The sequence below is a fragment of the Neodiprion fabricii genome, chromosome 3 (genome assembly GCF_021155785.1).
Source record: "Neodiprion fabricii isolate iyNeoFabr1 chromosome 3, iyNeoFabr1.1, whole genome shotgun sequence".
Classification (NCBI taxonomy): Eukaryota; Metazoa; Arthropoda; class Insecta; order Hymenoptera; family Diprionidae; genus Neodiprion; species Neodiprion fabricii.
The window spans coordinates 1,785,660-1,802,151 of NC_060241.1; the positions used below are offsets into that span (position 1 = coordinate 1,785,660).

The window sequence follows — 16,492 nt, forward strand, 5'->3', positions numbered from 1 at the left end:
GCCTCCGAGTGAAGGCGGAGGGTCGATCGTCTGGACGGTTGTCTTGCGCGTCCGCCGTTTAAGACTGAATCTTTGCAGTGTGGGAATAGCGATTTAAAGCCAGTGCCCGGTCTGTTCGGTTCTCGATACACCCGGTGTTCGCTAATCGTGAAATCGAACGTAGGTAATCCGTACCTCGTGGAGGAAGATTCTATAGGAAGAGTCTTGATAGACAGCCCAGAGTCAGTCTCGGAATCGGTAAAAACCAACGGATACCCGGGAAGATACCAAAACCGAGACAAAGACTGATTCTCCAGACTATTGTTTGATCACTCGTGGATAATTATAATGCGAGTGTTAAGACGTGTTGAGTAAGAACCATTTTTATGTTACTATCCAACTCCGTTTTGCCGGACCGAATCCTGACTGTGAAATTATCCCCGATACTAATGTTGGTCCATGGACGCAATTACAAGGATGCGCTGCACGTTCGTGATGTGATGTGGACGAGTGAGTGAGTGAGTTAGTGAGTTAGTGACTGCGTGCGTGTTTGACGCGTGCGAAGTGGCCGGAACATCCTCGTCGTCGTCGTCGTCGTCTGTGGGTCGTTGTGCTTGGCGAGGTTACACGCGGGGGCCGATATGGGGCTAGCAAAGTCATGGGTATAAACGCTGCATACGGTGAGATCTACTGTGAAGCGTATACTACGACAACATGCTGGTGGATCCGATCTAACAAGCTCCAGACGACCGATGCGGGAAGAGAACGATTCGCAGACCGTTAGCCTCAGTCGAACCCAAGAGTTAAACCACCGACTCAGGTGGGTTATAATAAGCTGGGTATAGGCTAGGCCACGCCGTTCTCACTGTGTACCGGTGAAACGAAGCATCGGTATTGTTAAATTATGCATGAACAAGAATTATAATACAGGTATGGACATGGTTATAGCCGATGCCTTTCCAAATCGTCAGTAAAATGAAAAAAAGACAGAACGTGAGACAAGTGACCGTGGAAATAAATAGTACTGAAAAGAAAAATAACGTCAAGTAGAGTAATTAATAATTATACTTTATCCCTTGCGTTTAGCTCATTTCCTTCAGTTACATGAAGCGCTTCATCAGCTGCTCGGGAAACATGTCACGACTTGAGTAATTGATCGCTAATCTTTGACCTGAGCAATTCGGCTGCGTTCGTTCTGTTTACGGGTTCTCCGAATTTAGTCCTTTGGGTGTAGCACAGCTGACCTGAGCGGCCACTTTCGGCTACCTGCTTTTGAAATCGGTCAACTAATATCTTACCACACGGAAAACGATACGTTCAGTCTGTAACAAAATATTCGAAGGGATATCTACGGCTCGAAATTTTTAGGACGATCTCTGACCGTTTTTCATTGGCAGAAATTTATTCTCAAATACCCTGCTCTACTTGAATAGCCCGAATGATTACGATTTACTGTTATCTGTCTAATCAGACAGACATTCGTAGCTTAGTATTTTGGTACACCTCTTGGCTCTGTGAATTTTCGATGGTTACGCTTCAAACGGTTCATCGACCAATATCCTATTCTTTGACAACACCGTCCGACTAGATTCTAATCGAGTGATTGTTCCGATTTCAGGGTGTGACCGACGGAATTAGAAAAAAATGTCTCAGCAACAACCGCCGAGTGACCTGGACCTGGTCCCAGAAGGGTCACCGCACCCTTGCCAGTGTTCGGCAATGTCTTCGGTGGACTCGGTGAGAGCCCAGCGTGACAGAATTGAGCGAAGCCTGGTAAGCAATCGGCTTTCAAGCGGACAGGATCATCAGCGGGTGCTGGAAACGATGCAGAATGCATTCGTACCGATAAGAAGAGGTGACTCGGGACCAGAGTTGCAGCAGAACATAGAAGCGACTAGAATCGCTGATCCCGGAACTAACCTCACCTCGAGTCCAAGGTCAGCGGGAGGCAGGAGAACCCACAACGTGCCGTGCAGTCCTAGGAACCTTGACATATCCCGAAATCTGGCTTTCGAAGCCGCCCGGCGAGTACACGAGTCGTCGTCGAGGCCAGGCGAGCACCAGCACAGCTCGTCGTCGAGTCCGAGTCCGATGCTGGACGCGAAGGAGTTGGATAAGCAATTGGCCGAGCAGCCGGGTCAGCAGAAACGGCCGAGCTTTACGACGAAAGAGAAGGTAAAAAACATCCAGCAGATCCTGAGCCCTTACCAACACAACCACGAACAGTTCCACCCAGGGGTCGGTAGCGACCCTCACGTAGCCTCGCACGTCCCGGCGCGCAGCCTCGAGGGAAACGAGACTCTCCAAATCGCCTTCCAGCAGCACCCGAGGCAGCACACTCACCACCATCACGTGAACCCGAAAGTGTCGAGCGTCGGGCATCACCCCAACCACCATCACCACGCGACCAGCACCCTCTCGGCGTCCTCTCTCATCAGCCACCGCCACGGTAGCTCGTCCGGCAGCTTGACCACCGCTCCACTCTCCCCCGGCAGTCATCACCACGCGAGTTCGGGCATCTCCTCCGAGTCTTCGTCCTCCAACGCCAACACCAGAGCTCACAGCAGACTCGAACACGTCCACGAGCTCCACAGTCATCATCAGGCGCAAACCCTCCATCCTCACCCCAGCCTTCAGCATGGTAACCCCATACCGGAGACCAGGCAACGCGCGCCATCCAGCCTCGAACATCATTCTCACCACCATACGCATATTCACTCGCATTCCCATGCTCACAACCAAACTCCCGGTGAAACGAAGACCACGTCGTTAATCGGGGTCAACGCCATGCAGGTGGGCAAGCGGGGACCAGCACGTATTTCGCAAATCGGACAATCTTTATTTATCATTTTTCAATCCTTACAGGTACCTTCTCCTGCCAAGGGCAAGTGCCAGTGCCACGCTGCACAGCAGGATGGCTCCAACAAGCGAGGCTCCGAGGATGATTGTGACGAGAATGAGGTCGCGTTGAGGACCCATCAACCCCCAGCTCTACCACCCAGGCCCCCGCCGAGGCCCACGAGACACTACGACACCTCGACTTCCAGTCACCGTGAGTCTAGACAAATTGGTTAATCAAATCTTCCCCTACCATGACGAGAAATGACTAGCTATCAGTAAGTCAGCACTTTCCTGTATCCATCCAACGCGGGAAGTCAAAGCCTCGGGTCGGTAATTTGAATCACCATAGAAATTATAAGGTAAGAGTTTCCTTATCAATTGCTGAACGCGTTTTATCAGCAAGCACTCAATTTGTAACTCTCGCGCTGGGTTTCCATCCCCTTCGGGCTTCCAACGTCAGCCGCGACGCGGCGCTAACCGTTTAGCGAATATCGATCAGTTGGCCGTCTCGCTTTTGGGTGAGCGAAGATGAACGCAAGGGATGGCATAGATTCCGCTCTAAGTGATAAGTAAGCAAGTTTATCTCTCCACGGGTCGAGAGAGATGTGTCGGGAAACATTGATTTGCTGGAGTGTCGTGAGGTGAAACTTAAGTGCTCTCAGTGTGTTTTGATCTGTCCGTATCTACCCCAGTTCGATTCTGGCGTTTTCTTCAACGGATGTTCCTATCATTTTTTTTTTTTTTTTCCCCGTTTACATCTTTCTCCTCCACTCTTAATATACAAAAAGTGAAGACGCGCTGCAGCCTACAACGGAGATCCTGAGTGTTATTTTTAATTGCTAAACATGTAAACCGGTTATCAGTGTCCAAAAATGCCTCGGAAACATGGTTTTATTATCAGATGACGATACCGAGATCTGAAATTCGTCAAACCTAAAAAATTATTTGGAGCTTGCAGCTGCTTGATAACAAAGTAAAAATGTTGAAATTCGTTGTTTCAATAACTTGAAAAACTATGTCACAAAATAAAATGAAATGAAATTTGATACCAGTTCTAAAAGAAAAAAGAAAACAAACATAAGACGTAACGTTGTAAACTTTGCCTATACCTAGTGCCACACTAAAACGAAAATAATACAATAATAATACAATAATCGTACACTGCCAAAGTGAGAAATAAAAAAAGGCCCGAGCCGTGCAAGAGGTCTGAATAAAGTAAAAAGAAAACAGAGTATTTGCTTTTAAATCAACGAAAAAAGCGACGAATGCGATTCAAATAAACGAAGGATGGACGGACATCCGGTGCTGCAAATAGTGCGGTGTCGTCTAGGTGGTGAGATCGACGGTGGAACAACGGGCTACCCTTTTTCTTTGGGACCCCACGCGCACTTACCATCGCGCCATCTGGGACACGGGCACTTTTCACATTTGCCGAGACCGCGACATCCACACCCTTGCGGTAGGAGCTACAAACCGGCCTTAATTCTCCTCCTCAACCCCTTTCCCTCAAACCGACGACCACCGCCTTCGATTTTACCGCGCGATCACACCTTCCGACAAGCCGTTGCGTTTCTTTTCAGTCGCTCGCTTTCTCGGGTTACCCGTCGCTGCTGGATTCGATTACCATAAGGGTTTAAACTCACGTTACGAAATTGTCATGTTGCTTTTAGTGTTGTTTTTCTTTTTCGATAGTATAGTCTCCCGGTTCGTCGCGTCGCGCAGCTCGACGGAGGAAAATCAACTGACAATGAAACACGTTTGCGACGTCGAGGCTTCACCCCGGATTGGAAGCCCGAATGTTGTAATAGGCGCTCTGGGATTACCGTGAACTTCTCATTACACTGATTGGTTTAATCCATCGCTGCGCTCGGCAATTTGTTCAAGCGCATGCTATACTTACAAAAAAAAAAAAAAAAAAACATAAATAAAATAAGAAGAGCACGGCAGATCGATTTTAACGGTATTTCTGAATTCCTGGTGTATAGACGGATTTTTACTATCCTGCACAAAGAATATTTACCTAGTCGAAGCGAGTGAATCGATGACAATGCCTTGCGGGACACAAAGCCAGTGAAATTTTCCCATGTTCCATGGAATGAGAAATACGCTAGTAACGTCGTGGCAGTCGGTTTTTCCAGTGAAAAGAAAGGTTTAGTCTTGTTTACAAAAGCAGTTTCTTTATCGGTTGGGCAATCCTCGCGGGAAGATGAAAGATGCTTGCATAGGTGGTCAGAGACGTAACAGTGCATCGTGCAGGTAGACGCCACGATCCCGGTAACCTGTCATTGTCATGGATAAAATACCATAAAGGCATTTTCCGCGCAGGTTATTTCTCGGATCTCGAAACGACCTACCGCGTTAGGAATTTGGCCACAGAATTTATCGACTTTGAACAACCTGACTGTGGGAAAAACTCACGCCTTGTACACGCTTCTACGAATTCACATTTTACTTTACAGTAAACCAATCGCCTGGCGGTCACTTACTCCCTGTTGTTGCACAAGATCCGGTTTCTTGAATGGGCATGAAACATGAAATGGAAAACTTTCACGAGCTTCCTAACCACACAAGATAAACGTTTTTTAAACCGTTTTTCAGGACATTCGGGCGACGGTGGATGCTGCACGAAGTACGTCGTGCTCTGCTGCCTCTGTGCAGGACTCAGCGCTGCGGTCGGAAGTCTTTTTATAGCGGTACACGTAGTATTATCAGCGCACACAGCCAGCTTAGTCCTTTTCGAAACCGTACCTTCCTACATCCCTGGGACCATGGTGAGAAAATTTCACGAAAAACTAGTGTTCTCGAACGAACATTCCGTGTAACTAAGCGGTTAAAAACCGCAGGAAACAATCAGACCTGATAACACATTTGATTTCTTTTCAGCTAATTTTTATGGGCGTGTTCACTCTGCTCTTGGCGATACGAAAGCTCAGATACGGAATCCTTGTAAGTAAAACAGTTGTAATGAAAGTTTCGCTACCAAATGGCAATTCGCAATCGTATTCAAAGTATTCCAAACAGTCAATAAACACAAATATAACGTGAAATTCTTTTCTAAACTCAACAAAAACTGGGATAGCTGGTTAGCTGATACTACCGATTTGTATAAATCTGCATAATCAGATAGTAAATATGTTCAGGAATTCAATTTGTTCTAATCAAAATTGCAAATATCCAAGAAACGAACATAACGAATCTCTTTTTAAAAGCGGTCGTTAAACGGTATAATCAGATAATTTCATCACCCTTGAAGATTATCATGAATTAAGTATGACTGTTGGTATGATTATATTATCGTGATTAAATATAGGCGTGAGTCTTAACGTCATAAAAATATCTCTCATTTTTTTCCAGATGAAAGTATGCGGGTCATTCGGCGTAGTTTGTGCGCTAGTTTGCGTACTGGTTACGGTAACAACGACAGTCGTCCATATGTCGAGACTCCAGGGACTCCGCGAGTGCGTTTACACGCCAATAGCGAGGTACTGTAAAAAGATATGAACAATATATAACAAAACTAATGTCATCGTCAATCAACCACGGCTTAACGGACAAAAAAATCCAGATCCTGCACGTGCTACAGAACGCCACAGTCCCGGGGAGATCCTGGGGTGCTTTTTGAGGGCACGTCGGACTGCGAGGTGGTCGACGGCGCGTTGTACGCCTGTCTGAGAGCCTTGTTCGGAGTATCGGTAGCTGGTATCCTGGCGTGCATATTCTCCTGCATGCTGGTGTACCAGCTGCTGAGTCACGAGAAGAAGAAAATGTACTGGGAACAGCTCGAGCTACGGTGCCGATCACTGTACGGCCAGGGCGGCTCGGTGGGCCCAACGAGCGGGACCTGTGGCTGCTGCAACGACTGCGGAGGTGCGAGTCCCTGGTGGGCCCAAACACCGGGGAACCTGTACACTCCGAACCCGGACCTGGCGCCGGCCAGGTGAGAATTCTCTATCTAAATCTCTATCCTTGGAACGATAACTGCGCAACCCGCATGATGGAGTGAACAGTCGCACTCTTTAAGAATGAACTTTTCCACTCCAAACGCTCGGAGTGAATCGAATCATAATCAAACCCGTGTAAACCCTTACGTAAAGAAATTCGCTCCGTTTTTCACTGCTTGCCGCTCTTCCATCGCCCTAAAGTCTCGCTCTTCCTATTCCTCAGACGGTGGCGACTCCCCTGGTCCAGGTCTCGCGGCCCTGCGCCAAGCCCCGACTCCAACTACGGTTTTCACGTTCCGTCCAGGCAGGTCGAAGCCAGCGTCGAACCCCCGGGGCCCTATAGTGTCCTCAACGCCCAGAGCGCTGGGCCCTACAGTGTTTTAAACGCCCAGAACGGACCCTATACACCCAGCACCGCTTCCTACAGCGTTCTCGAGACCCCCGTTCCCCTCTGGGGCCCACCACCGCCATACAGCGACCCCAACAGTCCCGCGAGGAGGCCTCAGGTCCCCGAACCGAGACCCAGGATGGCAAAGCGGCTTGAAAACTACGAGGGTGTCAACGAAGGCGAGTGATTTTTGGACTTGGTATTGCCAAGTTGTTTCCTGTAACTTTTCAAGCATTGTTTCCAGTATTGTTATAAAAAACTACCGTTATGGTTAATAAGCTGGTGGATTTTTCCGAACTTTGATAATTCTCATAAACAGACCACAGACCGAGGGCGACTAAGCGTTCTTCGGGGAACTACGAGAACGCTGAGGAGATATCAAACAGCACGGATCCAGAGGGTGGGAACGAGGGTACGATGAAGGGAAGAAGAGCACGGAAGCCACTCAAGGGTGTGGAGAACAGTGCGTTCCAGCAGGAACCAGCCGCTGTGCCTAAACAGTCGGAGAGCGAACTTTACTTCGGCGATGTTTCGTCGTGCTGCGGGCCAGAGAGCAGCTTCTACGACTTGGCAGTCGATAAAGAGGGTGGGTATTCTACCGGCAATTAACTATCCCTCAAATGGCAACAAAGCCCAACGTTATCTCTTTCGTAGACAATTAATGCAAGCAGAGAAGTTGATCACGGTACAAAAACTCGGACACGCACATTACACACAGATCAAACAGCAAAGCGATAGAAAAATCTTTCAAGTTAATTTCACTCTAAATTCATTTTCGAATCACTGCTGGAATCCGAAACTGTTTAAAAATTCTGACTTGCGTGATCTGACAAGTCAGTGTAAGATTACCGAGGGGTTAATCACTCGTGAAATCTAGTGTAAACTTTTCCGCTAATCTTGTGAAATCCTTTAAAAATCTCCCGAAATATTTGTAATCCTACAATCAGGTGTACATAAAATCAATGAGTGCATGCGTTAACCCCTGGGAAATTACCTTAAAAAATAAAATTGTGCTAATCAGTGTACACCGCAAATAAAAGTACCTATATTTTGTTCACTGATGTCTAAAGAAATACCTTGAATGAAGGTTGAGATTGACGATATATACCGCATTTATCTGGCACACTGTCGCATAAACCACGACTTTTAACGTCATCGACAGGCGTCGACAACGGATCAGAGGGAATCGACTACCTAGCAGCGCGTCTGGGCAAGCGTCAGCTGTCAAAGAGGTCCAGACTGCCGCTTCCGCTTCCTGCGGAGGGTGGAGACACGGTGTCGGACAGCTACGCGAACAGCGACGAGCCGCGAAATGTCCGGGGTCCGTTTTTGGCCCCGGACGCGCAGTACGAGGTGATACAGCAGGGTAGGTACGCCTACTACACGCCTCAGGGTGTCGACGAGGGAAACCCCGAGAGTCCGACGGCCTCCGGCTACTTCCGGGAGGACCAGTTCACCCACGGCGAAGATCCGGAGAAGGCGAGGAGCCTCGATCCGAGGGACCGGGAGTACCGGGAGGAAGAGACGCCCCAATGCTGCCTGAGCGACGCGACTACCCTTGATTCGGGGTGGCAGAGTGGCGAACAGCCCCAATCGGACGACAGCGTCCGCCCGGTTAACGTCTAGTATTTTTTACAATCTTTATTTTTCACTCCCCTTGGTCGTATTCTCACTTCTCCGGAGAATATCGTCAAGCTGCGTGACGCAGGGGGAATCTCCGAATAACTTCCTGCCCGTTGACTTCTCGTTATTTATAGAAATGATCCTACGCCCTCGACGTCGTTCCGAAGGCGGGAAGTTACGCAGAGACCACTCTTTATCACAATCATCTAGGGTCAGGTTATTAGATCGCGATTGGTATGTGCAAAATACCTCTGTATTATAAATTAATTCATCAACTCGACAACGGATTTATATTTTATCAGTTGTAGTTTGATTTTATTGTTGTTACTATTATTATTATTATTATTATTATTACTATTATTATTCACATTACCTAAGCCTGCTGAATTCTTGCCCTCTTTGTTTTGACTCCCTCCTCTTCGTCTTGGCGTTGATTGATTTACCGTGTATGAAATATGTCGAAGACAAGTTTTCATTAATTATATTATTTTTATATCGTTAACAAGAATCGTTTTTTTTTTCCACGTAGACAAGGATGAAAAACTTTATTCTTCTATCCGCAACTATATGCGCCGTAGAGTAGACTGTATAATATAAATAAAACGTGTATAATGTACATATATTTAATTTTTAAACTCAAATGAGATCCCGGTAGAATTCGATTACGATATTTTAATTTAAATAGTAAATTTCACCCCCTATTTTTAAAATTTTTCATTCCGTGTAACTGTACTTTCAATTTCATTCCTTCTCGTCCGAGCCATAATTTTTGATAAAAGTGTCGATGCTTTATTTATCCCTCTCTTTCTCTCTTTCTCTCTATTCCTCTGATTTATATCGATAAGTTAATTTACTAAATACCTACGCAACATTGTGTACAACATTAATATTATATACACGCCGCGTAATCGTAATTGTGTACGAAGTCTGTAGGGTAATAAAAAAAAAAAAAAAAGAAGAAGAAGAAAAAGAAGAAAAAACGAGCGATAACAAAACGAAGAAATTAATACTTCTCAATTGATAAAAAATCTAATCAAAAATGATCAGCGCACCTACGTTCACATCAGTTCCACGGCTGAGCCGATATTTTGGCCCGTTCTTAAATGTCTTAAAGCTATAAAAATCGACGAAAAAATCTCAGTATGTAACCGATCTGTATCATTTATTTTTTCAATTGTGGAAAAATGTCCATCTATAATTGAATTTGATAATACCAGAGATAGATGCATTACAACTTTCGAACGGGTATATCGTACGTATTTCAATTGTAAAGCAGCCGGCCGTTGAGAATAAGCAAGTTACGTCCATATAATAATTATACAGACGGGTGATTGATAGTACATTTTAATTTATACGTTACACGTCACGTATGATTTTTCATCCCTTTAAAAGTACACTTTATCGTAATAATAATAATATAATAATGGACCAAGGACAATACCTACACGTAATATAGTACGACAAAAATAATAATAATTAAACAGCAAGAAAAAAATAAAAATCGTTGCAACAATAGCGTAACGATATATACATATATACCACGTAGAATGGTTAGGTCACAGGTATATGTATATATATATTATGAAATTCTGAATAACAAACATGATTATTATTATTCGTATTATTATTATTATTATTATTGTTGTTGTTGTTGTTGTTGTTGTTACTATGAGTACTATACATACGGTATGTATAACGATTATGTATTAACGCGTTATACTTATTGACATAGTATATATGTATACGTATGCCGTATAACCAACTGATATATTGTATGATAAACATTATAGAAGAAGAAATATTTTATAAAAATATTTTGAACCGAAGAAAAATGACGATCTCCCGTAAATGTACCCTAAATAATAACCGTGGTGAAACTATTATGAGATCTTGTATATTTAACTGCGAGAAAAAAACATGATCGTTATGTAATGCGTTATATATTGTATGTGTACCTACTCAATAAATGAATGTATAATAAAACTTAGGTATATGCTTAGCCTAACGTTCTTTACTGAATATTTAATATTGAAATATCTACTCGAATATCTAGAATTGTAATGATTTATAGCCGATCGATGGTCAAAGAGAGACTAAATTACCGATAATATCGAATAGTGTAATTTTAATCATACGTCAAATAAAGCTTTTGTTATATATATATATACATATATAAAAAAAGAAAAAAAAAAAAAAAAAAAAAAAACAGAATGAAACCAAATTCTCGATTCAATTATCACTCTTCCCAAACCCCGATAAGAATCAGCAACGAACAAGTAATTAGAAAAAAAAAAATGGGCTCACCTCTGACTGAGATCGCCCGTGGTGAACAGCGACTTACAGACTAGACAAATAGATCGTAGGAAGAATTGATAATCTATTACTCTCTCAAGCGTCGAACAAAGGAAAGGGAAAGTCGCGAGTACCATCGCCTTGAAAATTGATCGATACCTGTCTCTTCTGTCGTATTAAATTCCAACCGCAAAAAAAAAAAAAAAAATAATCACATCACCGGAGTAATATTCTATTAACGTCGTGGATCCATGATATTTCTTTTTCTCACGATACCTAAAGGCTATATTTATTATTCACTAATTTGTTACGTTCATTTCACACGAATCAATAGGTTTTTTTTTCTTTGTTTTTTTTTCAAATCTCGTTTTTTAACTATTCTTGTTCCGCCTGCGGGGAAAACAAAAATTTCAACACGTCATTATGTACATACATATATATATATATATTATCTGGCGTGCGAATTGAGTGAATAAAAAAGGCGCCCACGCCTCGCGGTGAATGTGGACCATGCGGTCTTTTGTTGGGTAATTTCTTTCCCTTTGCGCATTAGCCAATGTACAGTAGGCATGCCTTCTATATTCTATCCCCGCCAGGTTTCGTAACGATACTCTGTATAATATCAGACGACAAAGACTTGCTCCACGTTACCGTATTGTTAATATGTAATACATATAACAAAGATCGAATTTTTGATACGAATAAAAAATAAAACTGCGCGCCAAAAATCTCGTTTGCAAATTATTGCAACATGTTCGTTGACATTTGCCAGCACATAATAATACACGTATACTTGTTGATAAGAATCGCGTATAAATAAAAATATAAATCAGCATATAGGTTGTACATGCATACATTATACATACGTACAATTTTTGCAACGCGTATATATATGTATATACATCAGGGTGGTTGTTGTTTTTTTTTTTGCGTCTTTTTTTGTCTCTCGCGTACCCTTCGAAAAGTTGGCAAAATTCTAAAAGGTGACTCTCGTCCGGTTCGAATTTTTCACACACTCTCACACAGAAATATCTGGAAAATTAAACAATTGGAGAAGATGTTTTTGGTTTCGTTTTATAGGTAATCAAATGTTCTTTAACGTCTTTCGAAAATTCGCTCAACGCACGGTCATAATTCCTAAACTTTTCCACAGCCCAATCGGCGCATACTGGAAGGAAAAACCTGAATAAAAAAAAAAAAAAATAAATAAATAAAAAAAATCACTCCGCACCAAAATGCCAAGTCTCAAGAGCAAGATCCCTCGACGATTCTGTGTGCAGCCTGATTGGCCAAAAAACGTTCAACTCTCTCCCTGAACTCCGTGTTGGACTCGGGCAGCGGAAGTCTCGGTCCGGAAGATATTTCAACGTTGGAAATATCGCGAAAACGAAATTCGTTGTCGTCGATGGAACCGCGACGTTCGAGTATAAGTCGTGGATTAGGCGTAGGTGGTTTTTTCCCAAAACCATTGCACGTGATCCGTGTTATTCGATCATTCTCCGATTCGTTACAATCACGATTAGCTGGACGTTCGCTACCACCGAGGTTTCTCATACCGCGTAGGGAAATCCTGACGCTGAGTAGGGACCAAAATGCCTCGAGTACGCAGGCGACAAGAAGGTTGAGATCAAGGACGAAGTTGGCTGGAAAATCCGTAGGATCACCCGCCCTCCAAAATGTGAAAAACCCTCCTTGAAATGTCCCCGAATCAGTGACATTGAGACCGATCGTTTCCTCGTCGTCGTCGTTCTTGCCAAAGGCGAAAACGTTCTCCAAACGCCACTCGGACGTCGCCGATACCCCGGACACGACGGTGATGTCGAGTAAAGTCGCGAGGCTGCAGAGCAGGGCCAAAAGCGCGGAGAATAAACTGCCGTAAAAGAATATCGATATGTTTCTATCGATGTACCAACGCCGCCATGCCAGCAGCCCCGATGAGAATGGCACCAGGCTTGCCAGGCCCAAAATCGGGCCCTGAATCGAACGGGCCAGGACCCCGAGCAGCATCCCCAAGAGACCGAGGCCCAGGTGAACGAGGGCGAGGCCACCGACCGTGGAGGCCGAGTATCTTCGTTCCGAGGGGTAGAGAGACGAGAGGGGTGGACGAGTCTTGACCTTGATCACGTACACGTCCTTCATCCTCGATGTATCGGCAATCGGTGATCGCTCGCGTTATCCTTCGCTTCCTTTTCACCCTCGGTTACTTTTGTCGCTCGGTTAAGCCGCCGCATCGAATATTTTTTATTTTTCCATTTTCTTTCCTTTTTATTTTCTTTTGTTTTTTTCAGGAATCGACGAACCAGAGGTCGACGTTCTCCCCACCGGATGTATGTTCCGACCTGCACTTCCGGCCTTCCGTTGTTTCACGTTTTGTTTTTCGTTTTTTCCTTGTTTTTTTTTGTATACAGGCAAAGAGCTATCCTGTACAAAGGTGTTACCTTTTGGCAATATCTTTCACATCATACATCGATTGTTTTATTTTTAATACGCGATAATTATCGAGCCGTCGATTAACCGAGATTGTTTAAACGGATTAACCGTCGCGCGATTCGATCCGTAGTTCACAAGTATAATCGATCGATCATTTCAACGCAAAGTTTGTCGTCCGTTATTTTCAGAGTTTGTATATCACGAGTAAACCCCTTTCTCTTTACCTCACTACCAATCATAATTACACGTCACATACACATGTGCAATAAGTATATCAGCACTCGACTTTGAATTATTATTACTGTTCGTATGGTAAGTATCATACTCGCACTGTATATTTATACCCGAAATATCGCCTCGGGTAAGATTGAGAAAAGCGAAACTGAAACCGCTGTCACACAGAATTACTAAATTGCGGAATACGGAGGTGAACCAGGTAACCAGAGTTTCGATTGTCTTTCGCTTCGGGTCAACTTCTTTCCCAATTTTCACATTATTTTTTTTTCTCTTCTTCTTGTTTCTTCTTTTATTTTTATTTCTACCCCAAAGATCCTCAAAACGTCAACAACAGAGTTACATCATATCCACCACAGTAACAATTATATCAGCACCTCGTCTCCTCTCTTTCGCACGAAACGATTTTTCCCGCCACTGAGCGATCACCGATTACTCTTTTCTTTCCGGTACCACACTTTGTCCCAATTATAGCGATAGAAAATCGTCCGAATCAAGAAGAACCGTCAACGACGCGCAAGTTGTGAACAAGGCTCGATGACTCAATAATCACAGAGTTGACGTCGAGTCGTCAAACACAAAAAAAAGAACATCAAAAACGTTTCGAACTTGTTAATTTTCGATTACTCGATTCTAGTTCAAGTTCAAAACCTCCACTCGTAGTCCCAAAAGAGACCTGATAATGACCTGTTCGAAATTTTTCGACGCGACGAACCGACGTTTCGATTCGTGAATAATAAAAGCTGCCACCGTTCCTGCTGCGCCGGTTGTTGCACGTAGGTCGGCGATTAAGCACTCGCGGTCCTCACGATCGGCAGGTCTCTTTAGTTCGTAGCAACTAGTCGGACAGCCGGTCAGGTACGTAACACTCGTAGACCTCGTAGTGAACCTCCCACGCCAGTTTCGCGTATACAACGCTAAACCGCGAGCAGTGAAAGGGACGAACAGCAAAGCTAGGCCGCCTTGCTCGATTGCTCGATTGCTCTACAGATGCAGCAGCCTCCCAATGTCCCGGTGTTCAGGCTCCGTTCACAACGAAAAACCAACCCGACTTGCAATATTGTTACGTTTCGTGGAATCGCGCGATCAAGTCAATTCTCCCCCTTTCTGATATCCTTCATTTTTTAATCGACAACGACGGAAACAGAAATTTTCCAATAATGTACGAACGCCGTGAATTTTCATCGCTCAACTGTCGTGTTGAAATTTCGAGTTGGTGAATCGGCTGGACAGTTTCGATATCGCCGATCGATGGACAAAAAATCATACCGTGTATTTTCTTTTCGACGATCACGATGATGACAAAAAGTCACCAAAAAAACTACCGTCCAATTAAAATTTTTTAACGATGTTATACGGCATTTCGCTACAACGGTCTTTTTTAATTACGGTACTTTTTCGATTTACAGCCCACAATATTTCGTTATACGGCAAAAAAAAAAATAAAAAAACTATTCGTACGCAAGCATTTTCCTACGAAATAAGAAGAATAAAATACTTTCTCAACAAAAAACTATAATATTTTATAAAAAATTCGATTAGATCCGATTGAATTTATACGGGTTTGTGTAAGAATATATAATTGATACGGTTACGTTGTACGGCTTTTCGCTTTACGGTCAACTTTTCCGGAACGTATCTAGGCTTAGTAAAGCGAGTTACGGGGTTAGTCTATTAATTGCCAATTTGAAATAAATGAATATCGAATACAGATACTTTTAATCGCAATTAATGACAAGAATTTTGTTGATTCTGAATAAATTTATACAGCGCAAAAAAAAAAAAAAATCTCGTATGAATTTCACGAATTCAAAAAAAAAAAAATTTTTTTTAAAAACAATTAATCGACTGATAGATCAGTTTCACTAGTAATTTTTTTTTTTTTTTTTCTTCAACGACGGCAGGTGTGAAGGCAGCTTTACCACCCATAGAGCATGGTATGGTATTTCGAGGATCACGCTTGTGTATACGACTATGTACACTGTAACCTTTATTGTCGGTGCTGAGAGACCTTTGTACAGATAATGATTAGAGGCAACTTATATCCGCCGGGCGTCGTGGAACAAAGGATACCGCTTGTATAAAAATGTCCACGATACGTTGCAAAGACACATATAACATATAGTTTGTGTCGAAATAATTAATTTTTTTTTTTCATCTCAATTCACGACTGCATCGCAATACGTACATTTATTTCTTTGTATTCGTTTAATTTTCGTACAACTCTACTCGCTACTGAATTCAAGTGTAAAATAATCTCCAATAACGGCGTCTAATAAAATCGCAAATTTTACACTCGTGTAATTAATGAACACTCACCGTACTGCCGAAAGGTAAATCGAATCCAAATCGATGCTCATCGCCCGACTAATCTGAAATCCAAGTAAAACAAACCATTAGTCGATGCAGTTAGATGATCGTTGGGCAGCACTTGACCCACTTATCGAACGTCTTACACACCGAATCTTTTTACGTCTTCGCCTGAATAGATTGCACATCTACAGTGTCACGTACCGTCAATCGCTAGGTGCGATTTTTAACGTCTTCAAGTCTCTCACAGTGTTGGCGAAATCTGTGAGAGGTCTATTAAATAAATGACTCGATCATTTTTTTTTTTTTTTCTTTTTTTACATATACATCTGTTTGTCTTTTCTTCGTCGTATTTATTTCTTTCTTTCTTTAATGTCGTTTAAAAATCGCGCGACAAAAGACGCGGGAACGGTACTCTTGAGCATATGGAAAACGAGGTCATACCGGGACAGTA

At 43.3% G+C, this 16,492-nt stretch overlaps 2 protein-coding genes across 2 annotated transcripts; one reads left to right on the forward strand and one right to left on the reverse strand.

Moving 5' to 3' along the window:
* On the forward strand, positions 1-9,755 carry LOC124177839. Its single transcript, XM_046560704.1, has 10 exons — positions 1-799; positions 1,598-2,772; positions 2,845-3,031; positions 5,419-5,591; positions 5,704-5,766; positions 6,175-6,302; positions 6,386-6,757; positions 6,985-7,328; positions 7,469-7,735; positions 8,312-9,755. The coding sequence occupies exons 2-10, from the start codon at positions 1,624-1,626 to the stop codon at positions 8,773-8,775; spliced, it is 3,147 nt and encodes a 1,048-aa protein (XP_046416660.1). The 5' UTR covers positions 1-799; positions 1,598-1,623; the 3' UTR covers positions 8,776-9,755.
* Positions 9,756-10,882: 1,127 nt separating this feature from the next.
* On the reverse strand, positions 10,883-14,618 carry LOC124177840. Its single transcript, XM_046560705.1, has one exon. The coding sequence runs from the start codon at positions 13,201-13,203 to the stop codon at positions 12,310-12,312; it is 894 nt and encodes a 297-aa protein (XP_046416661.1). The 5' UTR covers positions 13,204-14,618; the 3' UTR covers positions 10,883-12,309.
* Between the last annotated feature and the right edge of the window lie 1,874 nt (positions 14,619-16,492).

Coding starts and splice junctions, on each gene's coding strand:
- LOC124177839 (XM_046560704.1), top strand. CDS start 1,624: ATGTCTCAGCAACAACCGCCGAGTGACCTGGACCTGGTCCCAGAAGGG. Junction 6,303..6,385: donor GTTTACACGCCAATAGCGAG/GTACTGTAAAAA, acceptor AAAAAAATCCAG/ATCCTGCACGTGCTACAGAA. Junction 6,758..6,984: donor CCGGACCTGGCGCCGGCCAG/GTGAGAATTCTC, acceptor CCTATTCCTCAG/ACGGTGGCGACTCCCCTGGT.
- LOC124177840 (XM_046560705.1), bottom strand. CDS start 13,203: ATGAAGGACGTGTACGTGATCAAGGTCAAGACTCGTCCACCCCTCTCG.